General features: G+C 37.8%; 1 protein-coding gene across 7 annotated transcripts; it reads right to left on the reverse strand.

The window, feature by feature from the left end:
* Window positions 1-170: 170 nt before the first annotated feature.
* On the reverse strand, window positions 171-15,515 carry Amph (amphiphysin). 7 transcript variants are annotated; one of them, XM_017250758.3, is made up of 11 exons: window positions 15,186-15,515; window positions 14,957-15,009; window positions 4,938-5,073; window positions 4,685-4,875; window positions 4,515-4,619; window positions 4,286-4,456; window positions 4,142-4,223; window positions 3,955-4,080; window positions 2,310-3,047; window positions 1,594-1,736; window positions 171-1,376 (listed from the first exon to the last, which is right to left on the reverse strand). In XM_017250758.3, the coding sequence occupies exons 2-11, from the start codon at window positions 15,002-15,004 to the stop codon at window positions 1,296-1,298; spliced, it is 1,821 nt and encodes a 606-aa protein (XP_017106247.2). In that variant the 5' UTR covers window positions 15,005-15,009; window positions 15,186-15,515; the 3' UTR covers window positions 171-1,295. The 7 variants fall into 7 exon arrangements, with proteins under 7 accessions (XP_017106247.2, XP_017106249.2, XP_017106248.2 ...); XM_017250760.3 differs by having other exon boundaries at window positions 2,310-2,492; window positions 2,565-3,047; window positions 14,957-15,515; XM_017250759.3 differs by having other exon boundaries at window positions 2,310-2,987; window positions 14,957-15,515.
* Between the last annotated feature and the right edge of the window lie 111 nt (window positions 15,516-15,626).

Genomic DNA, 15,626 nt, shown 5'->3' on the forward strand with positions numbered 1-15,626 from the left:
ATTACCTAAGCTTTTCTCCCCCTAATTTTATTTCTTTTTAATAGAAAAACATTTATTTGCGATTATCCAATCCACTGGCATACTCCAATATAGAAATTTCTTGAAGAGACTTTTAATATAGTGTTGGAAAATGTCTCATAGGACCCGCCAAATCCAAAAACGACACACAATTTTATTTAATCTATGTTTTATTTGCATTTCTGTAAATTATTATCATTTGTTCAATATGTTCATGCGATAAATAGGTATTAAATTAAATAAAATTAAAATAACTTTACAGTGTGCAAAATGTAAACAATTATTTCGGGTTTCGTATGCGATTTACAATCAAGTTAAAATAAAAAACATCGAATCGATCGGTTAGTGACTATTGGATTGTGTTCGTGTTATAAAGCTGAAGCTAGTTCGAGTCTCTCTCTGACGATAATTAAGAAAAAACAAAAGTTACACAAATTACGAATTAAAATAAAAATAATAGCTAGACGTTAATAGTGGTTACTTGAAAAACGATTTTCAAAAACTCAGGGGGAGAACTGGTAGGCAACGCCCAAAAGATAAATTTCAACTGGCCATTTTGTTTGTTTTTAGTATCACCCCAAAAATACAATCAATTGACTATAAAAAACTCGTACTAAATATTTTCAAAATACACATATAAAAGGTTCAGGCTCTTCTCATTAAAGACATCCTATGGATTAACAATTACTCTTCTGGCTTTCGAGTGATATGCGATTTTTTTTCAAATTGTGGTTCAATGTCCTTTCAACAAATTACAAATTAGATACACTTTGTTCGCATTAATTATGAGCACAATAATATGATTAACAAATAATATATGTATGTGTATGTATAATTAGATTTTGTTTTGTTTTGTTTGATCAACTTAGAACTAAAAAATAATGTTTGAAACATTCTTTTCAAAATATATACCTCCTCATCATCATCTGTGTGTTAGACTTCACCTTTGTTTTTTGTGGTTCTCTTGTTAACAATTAAATAGATTTTCTTTTTTTTTTTTTTTGTTTAGTTGGAAGCACTGCCTAACAATCAATCAAAAGATTGCTAATTTCAAGAATACAATTCACAAAAACAAGAATTTATTAAATGGACAAAAGTTGAAGCAGCGCTCACATTGAAAAAATTTGGCCGAAATGTAAATTGGGAGGAGGATCTCCACTCGAAAACTGTGTGTTGGTTTTTTTTTTTTTTAAATATAATTGTTGTTGGTTTTAAAGTTGGTTCGTTGCTTGCTCGGTTGCTCCTGTGCTCCTGTGCTCCTCCGTTACGGGGGCCGCTCAGATGGGACGCGTAAAGTTGGCGGGGAAGAGTCCCTTCTCGGTGGTGCCCTCCTTCTGACCCATCAGCCAGCCCTCCTCCTGCAAATTGGCAACAAAGAACTGCTCTCAATAAAGAAAGGAAGTGCCGAGGTCTGCATATTGGCGCGGAGGGGGAGACTAGCGCGTGCAAAGCTCAAGGAAGGATTTATCTTCGATATCCGAAGTTTCAAAGCTATATCCGGGCAGACTATAGTTCTGCCAATCTGCCAGAATATAGTACCATAGACTCTAGAGGGTCGAAACCCTATGACTTTACCTGATCCTCGGGATCGTCGTACTCAATAACGCGAATTATGTCACCGATCTCGAAGCTCAGCTCGTCCACATCCTCCTTGACGTAGCCGTAGGTGGCCTTGACGCGGTAGAGCACGCCGGCCGGCAGGTCAGCGGTGTTGGCATCTATTTTTTTGGATAAAAAAAATATAGAATATATATAGACTTAAGGACATGGATCTTGGCTTGGTGTGTAGTACATCCGTGTTTAGTAGACAAACGAACGCAAAAGGAACGCAACTAGAACGCAATCCTGGCCAGAACATGGGTTAGTTAGGCTTTCATACGCGAAGTGGTTAGTTAGTCTTTGGATAGCAGGGGGATAGTAGGCAACTAACGTGCATGCGATGTGGTTTGATGTGGCTTATTCTCTAGGATAATTGTACAACCTACATACTTGTGGGAGGACACCAGCCCTGGACTTAAACCTTAACTAGCGAGATACCAGGTGATAGATGGTGTACACAGGCCCATTGGGTCTGAGGAGGAAATGAGATGAGTAGGATCCAATGGTGAGGCCTGCCAAACAACACTCACAAAGAACTAAGCTTAGTTTACAATAGGATTAGATTTTTTGATCCTCTAGAGACTTAAAGGATGCAAATAGAGAGACAGAGATAGAGAGTAGAGAGATAGTGACTACAGAGATAGACAACGTATGCGGGCACCCAGTGGACTCGTTTCTGGAGGTTTACTCACCAGCGGGCACCTCGTAGATGCGATCTTCGTCCTCCTCGAACGGATTCTTATTAGCCTTATTACCGCTGTGTCTATTAACTATGGGTCTAATGCTCTGACTTGGACTTGGATCTGTGACTGTGCTCTGACTGGTATTGGTAGTATCTTTATCGGTATTTACTGATTTGGTATCTGTATCTGTATCTGGATCGGTAGATGTAACTAAGTGCTGGGTGACTGTGTCTGTCGGTTGGGTGACTGTTTTGGTGTCATTACCTAGTTTCTTCTGCTTGTGCTCCTCGATCGAGTTGCCATTGTTGGCCGCCGCCTCAGCCGCCGCCTCGGCATTGCTGTTGGTGGTTGGCAGTTCCTTCGGCTGCTTACCGCCACCCTCCTTTGCACCTGCCACTGTGGGATGGGGGGTGGTGGGTGGTTCATTGTTGTTGCCGTTCACTTGGGGTGTTGGTGGTGGTGCCACGGCTGGTGGTAGTGCCAAGTCCCCAGCTGGCACTGCCTTTGCGGTTACTGGCTCCTCCGTGCTGGGCGAGGTCTGGGTGGTGGTGGTGCTGGTCTTGGTGCCACTTGATCCGTTCAGACCTGTCAGCTCGGGACGCTCCACTGGCTTTGCGGTTGCACCGTTTTCCGTGGGACTACTACTGGGCTTCGAGGCTGTTGGGGAATCCGGAGTCGGAGACGGTTCTGGTGTTGAAGAAACTGAATCAAATCTCGGCTCTTGCAGCGACGAGTTGGTGGATGTTGCTAATTGTTGTTGTCATATAATCCCATGTGTTTCGATTTTTTATTTTTTATTTTTTATAGTATTTTTTTTATTGTTTTTTTTTGTGATATTGTTGATTGACGAGTGTATCGATTGGTTATTTTTTTGTGGTGTGGTTAGCATCATTCCAAACAAAAAAAGGATTAAAAATCAAAAAATAAAAATAAAAATCAAATCAAAAACTGCAAAGGACATGCAAGTTAGGGCCTCAAGGGGTCTTGAGAACTCAATCATAGCATTATGGAACATGCAACATTCCATTCGTAGTATCGCACTTCCATGGCTTCCATCCAAACTCATCTCTCTACAAGGTGAGGAGGGAGTGCTGCTGGGAGGGATTACCCATCGCCATCTATATATATTATCTATATATATTATATTATAAGCCAGCCCAGATAGCCATTATTTACAAATGGAATGTTTTCGCATCGCCAGATCGTGTTTTAGTTTCAAAATTTGTTCAAAAAACTCGAAAGGTTAACACAAATTAGTTAAAAAAAACAAAAATTTTTCATATAAATTGCCAAAAACTAGATCATTATTCCTTTAGAGTATATGCAGATAGTATAGTGCAGATATTTTATATAATATAGTAGGTATATATATTCTATATATTGTGTATAATATTGAGCTCTTTTTTTTTTTTTTTTTGGATATTTTGTACATTGATTTCAGAAATATATTTTAAACTTTAATGGATTTGTTTATGGGTTTGGTTTGTACAGTTTTGAGCAATTTATAATGATTATAATTTTTGTTTAAAAAATAAAAAAAAAGGAAAGCAGAAAAATAAAAAAATCAATAAATAACATAAAGTACTTAGGATCATCCTCATACTATATATATCATATAGAGGATTAAAGGACTATATAGGCCCTATGGACTTACGGCTGTTGGCCAGACTGGAGCCACCGTTGGTGGTAATCTGATTCTGGTAGTTGCTGCTGTTGATGTTGGCGTTGTTGAGCTTGTTTACCGGCGACTGCACTGGACTGGATGTCTTGATGGCATTGCCTGTTAAGATATCTCTTATCAGATATATATATATATATAGAATATGATGATGTAGACTTACTAGTTTGCTTGCGTAGGGTATTTGATCCGCGCTGTGATTCTGTGGCCAGCTTATCGACAATAGCCTCCAGTTCCGAATAAATCTGGATAGCCATACAAGATATAAGTATCTATATAGTCTAGAGAATTATATAGGAGAACCCACCTTGGAGGTTTCATTGTGAAAGACCTGCTCTGTGGCGAATAGGGTCTGCAAGTTGGTAACCAAAAACAGTATTCTCGAATCATACAAAGCTGGCAGTTCATCATGCAGTTCCGTATTCAGAATCTCATAAGTGCGTCTGGCTTCCTCCAACTGTTCACGTCCTTTGGTTAGCTTCAGGGGATATATATCCTTAATTATATAATCTTAAAGGATAATGTAAAGACCTCACCTTGACATCATCTTTACGCTTGTTGGCATTGGCCTGCAGATTCTGGAACGAGTGACGCTGTCCATCATAATCAATCAGCTTCCGGTTGCGTTTCTCAACTTTTTTCTGCAAAAAAAATTATAAAAGTTAGTAATATTATTTACTAAAGAGACTAACTATATTCTGGATACCTTCATTTCTGGAAACTGGCCTGTGTATGTGTTGAGGGGTATGAGCACTTGGTCCCCCAATTTGTGCGCAAAGTCCGCCCACAGGCTCTCCGAGGCTCCGGTTTGTGCTTGAAGGGCATCGTATCCGCTCCACTGTGGCTCGTAGATTTCGCAAACGGCATCCATCAGTGTCTTGGAGGCGGCTTGTGCAGCTATATATATAGAATTAGCATATATATTAAATTATAATTGAGTTGAAAAATCATTATTATACCTCGAACACATCGTATATAGTTATTGAATTCCTTTTGTAGTTTGTTGGCACTCGCCTGCTGGCGGTTGAAGTTGTTTAGGTGATCGTCGAAGATTTCATCGGCAGTGCGATCCACTTTTCCAAGATTTTGTAGAATCTTTAGGATACAAGATACAAGAGGTACAAGTTAAGTGATATAAGCCATATATCATTATTTTTCAAGAGTCTGTTAGAGTGCCGTTGTCATCATTTGGGTTAAGAATCTTGTTTTTTTTTCTGACCTTTTAGGCCTCTTTTTGTTCTGGCACTTAATGGCCTTTCAACAACCAATTAAAGAAGAACTGACAGGAAATATGGCCCAGAGGCTGAAACAAGTTACAGGCCATCACCTTCAGCCTTGTAACAGTTTCCAGACCAACAACACCCACGCCTCACCCGTCTTGGCCGGCCATCTGTGCGTATACGCAATATTCTAGAGTCTAGAACACCAGCTAGATAGTCGCCGATAAGCAGCAAAAATGATCTATTTGCCAACAGAATTCTAGCCAAATATTTAGCCTCCTCCTCCTCCTATCAGAGCTGGCCAAGAAACAAAAGCAACAACCAGATAACAAAGTTGCCTAATTGAATTTTGCGGCAGATTCAGATAATTAGACACATATATGTATATACCTCAGATACATATATATATATATATATATATCTGGAAGTTGAACTTCCTCCGAGGGCAACCACTGGTTATGACCACTGGTTTTTTAAGACCCGTTATGATGGATTGTCAAATGGGGCCGCGACATGTGGCACGCAGATGGGGCCAAGTATCCGACAAGTTTGTCGGCCAAAAGGCCCTACAAGTTAGCATATCTTATCGGTTGATTTATTCAAAATGCTAACAAGTGTTTTATTGACTAGTGGCCGGCAATTGAATGGCTTACATTTTGGGCCCGAGGCCCGAGAGTGCAGTTACCTTTTATGGCCAAGACTAGAGAGCTGTCTTGGCCAAGAAACTGGTTGCCGCCACGCTAAGACTTTATGATTTTAATGACCATTTTTGTAATTGAGACCTTCCCTAGTATGGCCAGGTCTGTAAGACTCAGTTAGTGGAGTGGGAGTTGGCAATACTTAAAGCCTTATCAGCAGGTAGCTCTATAATGGCCAACAACAAGGACAGTTGCGGCTGGTCACTTCCGTTTCTGTGGCTTCTCCCAGCCTGTCACCGTTTGCGTCACACATTTCTTTGGTAATTTCTGAATATTTTTTTTGTATATTTAGAGGTGCGTATATATAGTCTTATATATATAGTAGTATCTATAGAGCGGCTGCCTCTGCATATTTGTCACTCGAAGGCGGGTCTCTCTATCTCTCGGCCCACTCTAGATAGTCGGTATCTCGGGCCTCTCTCTCTAGATCTCTTGCCAAAAATCATATTTGTGCGCCTAGACAGGTCTATATATCTATATATATATAGTCTATATAGGGGGTTTAGATACATATATATATCCATACTAGAGTGTGTATCTATTGGGCATGCAACATGTGCGATATTGGGTCACCATAGGGTCACTTTTCATCAATCTCTGGGGAGGAGGAGGAGTCTGGATTACCAAACGTGGGCCTATCTTTTGGATAACTTCTTCCAACCAGTTTCTCTGTCTGGGCCATGAACGACCTCCATGCCTTGTTTTGGATGGCATGGGCGTGGGGGATGCTGTGTGGGATGCTTGGATGACAACATCCAGCCACACAGATGTTGTATCTGCCACTTGCAACAAATGCAACAAATAATCGAATGAAATGAATCGGAACGTTCAGCGAAGTGCAAACAAAACAAGAGTTAAGTCTACATGTACGTTTTGGCCATAAGCAGACGTTGGCCCAGTTTTTCAGTTGAAAAGAATGCACAGTCGGTGGCACAGTGGCAGTTGCAACAAGTCTCTGGCACTATATCGAAGCCACTAATACTCTCTATTTCTAATAATAACAAAGCTCGAGCTCGTGTCTCTTAATTTGTTATTCAAATTTTGGCTTTAAACGTGCTTTTACTTTCTAAAATAATTTATGAAATTTTTTTTAAATCTCAGAGCTATCTAGTATCTTGTATCTTGTATCTTGTAGCTACACCCTAGGTTTGTAGCAAGTATCTGCAAGTACAGAGCAGAACAATTGTGAAAAACTTGTAGAAACTGAGAAAAGGAGAAAGAGAAAAATGTGCCAGAGAAATGGAGAAAAGTGGGGTCGAGGGAGCACAGCACAGCACAGTACAGACCAGTCTGTATCTATGTATCTGTATCTTGTTTTTTTGCAAAAGACCTAACCCATTACCACAAAAGTACATATTATTATTACTATTTTTTTTTTTTTTTGTTGGAAGTTGGAACTTGTTGGCCCGTTTGGTTAGCGGAGCTTATTGACTCGCCGATGATGACAGCGAAAAATTATTTGTGGGCAGTAACCGGTTTTTCACTTGATACTATATCTGTACCCCCCCTCTGGATAAGTAAAGCAACCCCCAAACCCCGAGAAAGATCTATAGACTCTATAGAGTCATATGACTGGGAACCTGTGATCTCTAGGAAGCACTATAGAGAGTGCTGGAGTTCTGGCTTACATATGTAAATCATATTCAAAAGATTACGCAACTTTGATCAATAAACGATATCAGATCCCCCTTCTCCCCTCCCCACACCCCTCCCCCTACCCACTTTGCATAATCGTATCTTTCTTGGAGCGCTTTCTTTGGCCAAATCGGCTCAGGCGGCAAGTGGAAAGTGAAACTCGTTTGTAGAAAGTTTGAAGAGAGTAGGAATGGGGAGATATATACAGAAAGGGGGGCTTGGAAAGGGTGTATCTAGCTACTAGCTACTAGCCAGATGTCAGATAGAAAACTAATATTTATTTCATACTTAATATGTACGTCTTCTTGTCATGTGATTTATCAATTAGCATTAACCATAAAGTCTTGGCCCGAAAGAAAATTTCTGGGGAGTCTGGGGAATCTGGGGAGTTATGCGCTAATTAGTAGAGAAATCTTAACCCCAAAAAAACGGGTTTAACAGATACATAGATTTTAGAACTGAGTATCTCATAGATATTATAGCTTTCAGTGGCTATTTTCAGATCATTGCAGCTATGAATTCAAATGGAATATTTATGATAATTGCCTTAATTGAACCTCGTTTTCGTTTGGCAACTGCAAGTAGGCCACAAGTGTATCTCTCACTAATATATAGAGTATCTATTAGATACTCCTTTTTAGCCAAAAAAAAAAACTCTCAACCGGATATTCGAGAGACAGGTTCTTATGGCAATTCTCAGATAAATAAAAAGCTACACTTGGCTTCCGTCGCGACAGTTATTCAAGCTTGTCTCAACTGCGTATCTCACAGATACTTTTGCATGGCTACAGGTTCCAGTGGCAGTATGTGTGCAGTTATTATTATTATCTGTTTATGTAATTTTTCAAAGTGTCTAGATTTCAGACTCTAGAGGAGGTATACGAACAAATAAAAATAATTCATAGTCTATATAGAATCTGTAGAGTCTCTAGACTCTGTAGTCTGCCCTTCTACATTATATATCTTATTTCTGGGTTACACAAGTCAGATATTCGTGCTAATCGATCACAAGTCATTGGGAAAACTACTAGACAGACACAAAGATACAGCCACTAAGTGTTCTCGTTGCCAATATATTTGTGAATTCCGGTCAAATCATGAGCCAGTACTTAGCACTGGTCGGCAGTATCTTTCAGATACTCAGATACTTAGCATTGGAATGCCAAGTGCTCTCTGGCCATTAGAGCACGTGATTTGAATAAAATGTATAGTTTATGGCACGTGACGGTTAGTGATGATCACTGGAACGTGGAAAATGGGTCAAGATCGTTGGGCATTAGAGTTCGATCTAGCTGAGATATATAATATATAGTCCATTGCATAACCTGCCGACCAAACACGATCTGGGCCGATAAGATTCCATTACAGAACAACATGAACCATGAGGCCTCAAGGCTTCTTATCAGCCAAGAGGCCAAAAAATGGGCAAATCTGGAAGATAAGGGGAATGAGTTTGTATTTAAGGGAAAAACACGTCATGCCGAGTGGCCTTTTGTTTCTCACTGTGTATTGTGGCCACAGGCAAGTCACTGAACTGAACTTTTAATTACAAACCCATGCAGCTGCCAGCGAAAATATTTACAAAATTTTCCAGTTGATTCGAAAAGCTGGAAATATTTTTCAAAAGAAAATAAACCATTTCACAGACGATATAGTTTGTAGTTTTGTGGTTTTATTTCTATATAATATTTGGATGATTTTTCAACTCAATTGAGATTCCATTTAATGCAATTTTCAAAATGAACTGGCTGAGAATTATGCAACTGACATTGAAAAAGTCACTAAATCCGACCCCTTGGAAAGCCTCATTGAAATTAACTGGGAAATCATCATCATCATCATCATCATCTGTGAGTGCACTTGCTGCGGTGGGTAACAATTGTCCCTGATTGCAACAAAATGCAGCTTCAAGGTTGCCCAACCTGAGCTGGCCCCTCCGAAAACCCAGATCTATGCTAATTCCCATGCTAATGGCCCACTAGCACCAGCACCTGGGGGGAGGGAGATTCATTTGAGCGTAACAAGCTCCACAAAAAATACAAAAAAAAATACAAAAAATGAGAACGAAACAATTAAGCTGAAATAGCTAAAAAATGGCTTACAAAATATATATATATATCAGCTCTCTCTCTTGAAACAATTTGCTGATCCAGCACCCTCATAACTTGCATTTCCATTTATATTTAAATTTTTAGAAATTATATTAAATTATATTTTTAGTAATGATTGCATAAGTTAAAGCGCAGTTTCAAGTGCCAACCAGTTTTCCATCCCAAGACACCTTAAAAAAATAATAATTATAACCAGTTGACTAACTGACACTGTGAGAAGTGGGTTCCCATGCCCTCCTATGAGTAAGTATTTTGCTTTTTTTTTATATTTTTTATTTTTATTTGTCTCGCGTGTGTATCTGTATCTGCAGCTGGGATCTGTTTCCCGATCTTTTGTTCTACTCCCCATAGCACTGGCTTTTCTATTTTCCATTTCCCTACCCATTTCCGCACACAAATAATGAATTAAATCCGACACCGACACGTTCCTACAATTGCACTTTTTCCCTCTGACACAGTCTCGAGATGCTCATGCATTATATATTCCTACAACTAGATATATATCCGACTGGGTCTGAAATTGGAGCAGCAGCTGGGGGGGATTGAGGGTCAGACAGGTAACTACTAAAGGCAGTACTCTCTCATCAGACTTGTCTCCGTCTCGGCTTTTTAATGAAAACATTTTTTAAGAATTTATTTAGACACTTGAGTGACTTGTCGTGTAGTTTTTTTTTTATGAATAATAAGGTTTATTTTAGGTGGAGGTACATATATGAGATATATCTGTATACTTAGTTATTTACTAGCCATAACTCATAGAGCAAGAGACTCGTGTTCAGGGGAGTGGAGATACCTCAGATATATGGGTTTATCTAAGATAATACTATTACTCAGAGACCACTGGTTCTGGGGTAAACAGGTATACAAGTATACTTCAGATAATATTAAATAATACTCTTAGATCTCCAATTCCTCAAAATATTATCAAAATTACTTGAAATAGGACATGTTAGGATAGGAAATAGGATACTCAGGTAAGTAATACCTATCACTAATATAGCAGATCTCTAATAAATAGAGATCTCCACAGAGATACTACAAAGAGATAAATATATTAGCATCCTTTCCTATAATTCCTTTCTTATATATACCTTAAATCCTTCTAATTCCTTAAAATCTGTTAAAAATAAGTTGAAAGAATATCGTATGGTATTTAAACTGCAGATATTGGATATAGTTGGCCACAGGAGCTTCATTATCAAAATAATTTCTTATAATACAAATTTTGAAAAAAGGTTCTATGTTCAAAAACACCACAGTTGTGGCTTTTATTATAATTTAGAAAAATAATTAAAACCAAAAAATTAATAAAAAAAAAAAAAAATAACAAAAAAAATAATAAAAAAAAATTTAAAAAAAAATTGAAAAAAAAAAATTTTTTATTAATAAAAATTACAACAACAATTACAAAAAAAAATTACAACAAAAAAATTAAAACAAAAAAAATTACAAGAAAAAAATTACAACAAAAATTACAACAACAAAAATTACAACAACAAAAAACTACAACAACAACAAAAACTACAACAACAACAAAAACTACAAAAACAACAAAAACTATAACAACAACAAAAACTACAACAACAACAAAAACTACAACAACAACAAAAACTACAACAACAACAAAAAGTACAACAACAACAACCTACTACAACAACATCTACAACAATCTACAACAACCACCACCTACAAAAAAAAACACGATTTTTCCGATTTTTGGGGCCTGCTTAAGTGCAACCTATGAGAATCGAGGAGGAGGGCGCTGTTTTAATTAATTAATTAATTATTTATTTTTAAAAAATTTTATTGAATATTTACCAAAGTAAAGGTTTTTTTCCAATATTATTATACTCAAAAAAACGGTAAAATTCGACTCTTTTTTGCAATGCCACTTTTAGTTGCCCTTAAAAGCAGGCAATGGAAATATAAGTGTTTATATTTTCAGATTTATAATTAATAAAAAAACATGTTTTTATTTAGAAATTATAGAATAGAATTCCTTATAGGAATTCAAATATCCCAAATAAAAATATACCAAGCTTGTTTCTGGAGTATCATGAGAGTTTTAGCAGCAGGAATATATATAATATACATATATATTATATATAATATAATAACTAATAATATTAAAAACTAATATAATATTAACCTAATAACTCATGGATCTGTTATTTCGGGGTCTAACATATATATCAGTATTCTTAAGCTACCACTAATTATTACTCATAGGTCTCAGACTCTTAGAATTTTTCTTAAAATTACTGCAAATATGGTACTTTTAAGAGATAATACTTAAAGGGGCATACTATTACTCATAGATATTTAAATAAAACTATATAGTATTCTCAAAAATGTATTCATAAGAAGTTGTTGAAAATTACTTATAAAGAAAGTATCTTTAGAGTTGAATAAGGTGTACTATCCACACTATCTAATAACATCCCATCTTTCTGATAATATTCAAGAAATAAATGGAAATTTTTTATTAAAATAAGTTGAATATAATACTCAGAAATTACTGATCTTGGAAAAAACTCTACATAAAAGCCCTTATACTTTAAGAACCTCACAAAATATACATAATATTCTTACTTGGAATAGCTTGAAAGCCTAATAAAAGCCAAGATTCATATGAATACCAATTAATTTTAATATAAATAGGTCTCTCTACAAGTCTACTACCCTTACCTCTTAAAACCTCCCATAACTTCTATGAAATTCATGAAATTCCTTAAGTCCAACTCTATAGAACTCTCTGAAATATTGCCATTAAGTGGCCAAGGTGATAGTCTGCCTCATCGAGTATATCAAGACTCGGTTCGATTTCTGATTATCAAATCGGCGGGCGAGAGTGTCTGCTGAGTGAGTGAGCTAATAAAAAATTACGTATACGACCCGTATGGTGTGTGCGTGTGTGTGGCACGAACAGTAATTGACCTTGCAGGCCGCACATTTTCCAAAGAAATCAAAAAAAAAGAAATTAGTTTGTTTTTCTTTGGGATTTCTGTGTGTTTTTAAAGTTTAAACTTTTAAGTTTTAGAAACAAACTGAAATACATAGAAGCCTCCTAGTCCCTCCAGTTTCAAGACCATTACTTGAACTTCGAACTCTCCCTTTTCTATTTTATATATAGCTTGTGGAATATTAATATTTCATTTCCAAACAACTGCACAATTGTGCATTAATGAGACAAACTGAGATGTTGTGAAGTAATGGGGATTGTTATGCAATCAACGTGTCACAAAAGCTACTTGAAGTGCCTTCTCTTCCTTCACTTTCATCTCCGATTGCTGGCAATTTCAATAATTGAACACTTTATAGTGTTATATCAATGGCATTATTTAAGCTCCAACTCTCCATCTCCATTTGTATCTGTATCTGTCTATCTGTATCTTTTTTCCACGCTCGATTGAATAAAAAGCTAAATAAGAGCTATTTGGTGGTCAGCACTTTTGTAAACGCCCCTCTGGACAACAAAAAAAAAGAGGGCGTAACCCCCTCGGCAGACTAAAGAACTTGATATTTAATCGTACTTATATATACACATGTATCTTGTATCTTGTATCTGTATCTAGAATTACAAACTGCAGTGTCAGTTAAACAATAAACATGTGAATTTTCAGAGTCTTCTTGAAGTCAGCCGCTAAATGTTTCCACGTATTTCAGCCCAAAAAATATCTGATATCTTAAACTCTAAACAATATCTTGTAGATACTAATATTTGGAGATATTGGACGATCTGCAAGCCCTCAATTTCCGTCTAAATTTATCGTTGAAGAATTTCTAGTAAATTAACAACGAAATTCGCATTGACTTTTAATGCCAGAGAGTGCTTCGATTTATAAATAAATGCCGACATTTAGGTGGCATGCAACAAGAGAAGTTCAATATGCAACAGGCAAGTTTGAGTTTCGATCGAAGACTGCCAATAAAATGTCAATCGGTGCTATTGCACTGTATCTCGGGTCTAAGACTAGGGGGCTATACTAGCCCCCCCCCCCCCAGCGGAGGATGGCACATTTTGGCAGCTGTTCTGGTTTTTTGTTAAAAATAGCCAGAAAGCCAAATAGCCGGGGAAACAGTGCGGGCGAAATTTTTACTTTTTTTTCTGATGATTATAAGTTTTTCTTTTTCTTTTCTTTCATTTTGCAAAAAACAAAAAAAAAAAGAAAAGCTAAGAAAAGTATTGGTAAAGTTATAAAACAAAAGCCAGTCTATTTAAAGACTGACTGGCAGGCAGGCAGGAAAAGCTACACGCCGACAGCGACATTTTCATGCGTCTGCCTAACTGACTGACTGGGAAAAGCCAAAAAGAAAAATAAAGAAAAACTTGTTGCCGCGACGCACCTCAAAAAAATGTATCTATGTATCTGTAGTATGCGACAAACTTTTCTCTGAAAAATTGAGCACATCGCCGATGCGAATCTAAAAATCCCAAAAAACCAGAGAGCCACATTTTGTGTAAAAATAAATTTCAAAAAAAAAAAAGATAATTATGAAATATTCTAGAGCGGATTTTGAAGCTAAAACTCTAAGTATCTTCTTGAAAAACCTGACATTTCGAGAAGGAATTTTTGGTTCCAAGTTTAATGACCAACACGAGCACAGGTTGTGGGAGGGGGGGCTAATACCAATGAACTTTAGAAATCAGCTCCAAATGCCAACACAGAGAGACAGAGAGAGAGGAATAGTAGCCTAGTAGCTGGCCAAGATTACAGCATTTTTGGGGAAGATCTTGGAATGCGCCGATCCGAACCGAAGTGAAGGCATCTCCAAAACCAGTTTTTAAGAGCAGCTTGGTCTGTTTTGGGCCACTTTATTGACATTTTCGAACGTATTGGTTGCAAGTAGTACAATTTTATTAACTAAACAACAACAAGGGGAGGGGGAGGAGGGGTGGGGGGTAAAGAAACAACAAAACTTTCACTTGAACGCATTGGCGGAAAGATGAAAAACTGAGGAAGAAAGGTAGAAAGGCCAGTAAGGCATCTCATGAATGGAAATCCCAGAAATGAAGACAGGTGTCAGGGGGGGGAACCATATAGGAGGCCTTTTAAAAAACTAAATAATGGTAATAGATATAGTATCTTGAAGCTCCTCTTGAGATTCTGAGCTGGAATCCATAAAGTACCTGCCTCTGGCGTTGACCCAGCTAGAAACTAGGACAGGGACACCACTGGAATGTAGTCTCCCACCAAGAATTACACTACATAGGGGGGGGGGTTGATGGGTGGTGGATGATGCACAGTTAAGTGACCTTCCCAGAGCACATGGGTGGGGGGGGGGGGGTTGTCGTGGCTGCAACAGAACTCACCTTCTCCTTGGCACGTCCAGCGTGTTTTTGAACTGATTTGGCCAGCATGATGCCTTTATTTTCGGACATTCGGTAAGCAGTGTGTGTTGAATTGAAAATTTAAAATATTTAAAAATTTAATTAAAAATTAGCGATGCACTGGCCGGGAAATCAGGACTTTCTTGTTGGCACAACTGGGATCTGGGTGGGGAGCTGATCTGGAGGGGGATTGAAAACCACAACAACTAACCACGAACTTGCGTTTTGCGGGAAACTTTAAATGCCACACACACGGTAAAATAACAACAATTTTTATGTGCTGTGTGTGTGTGTGTGTTTTTTTTTTTATAATTTCAACAACTAGTATAGACGGGAAATCGCCTCCGCGCACACTTGTTAACAATTTTCGACTTTCGACCCGCTATTTTGCACGCTGGCTGAGCTATTTATATGCAGTTTTGGGGCGGCGCGTTGAATTAATTCGGTTTATTCAAAACAAATGGCACTGACATACACGTCCGAACTCCACGATAGCCAGACAACGGAACCCCAACAGAGCCCCAACTTGGTGCAGCGGTTGGAAAATAAAACAGTTTTCGGTGCTGCCAACTGGATTTTATCCCCAACCTAGTTTCGGATTTGGTCTATTTGCTAAAACCAAGAATGGTCACACTAGAAGACCTAACCGTTT

Source organism: Drosophila bipectinata, chromosome 2R (assembly GCF_030179905.1).
Source record: "Drosophila bipectinata strain 14024-0381.07 chromosome 2R, DbipHiC1v2, whole genome shotgun sequence".
Classification (NCBI taxonomy): Eukaryota; Metazoa; Arthropoda; class Insecta; order Diptera; family Drosophilidae; genus Drosophila; species Drosophila bipectinata.

Excerpts from the sequence above, each read along its gene's own strand:
- Amph (XM_017250757.3), bottom strand. The coding sequence starts at position 15,025 with ATGTCCGAAAATAAAGGCATCATGCTGGCCAAATCAGTTCAAAAACAC. Across the intron at positions 4,081-4,141 it reads TACCCTACGCAAGCAAACTA|GCAATGCCATCAAGACATCC; the intron begins GTAAGTCTACAT and ends ATATCTTAACAG. Across the intron at positions 1,737-2,309 it reads CATCTACGAGGTGCCCGCTG|ATGCCAACACCGCTGACCTG; the intron begins GTGAGTAAACCT and ends CCAAAAAAATAG.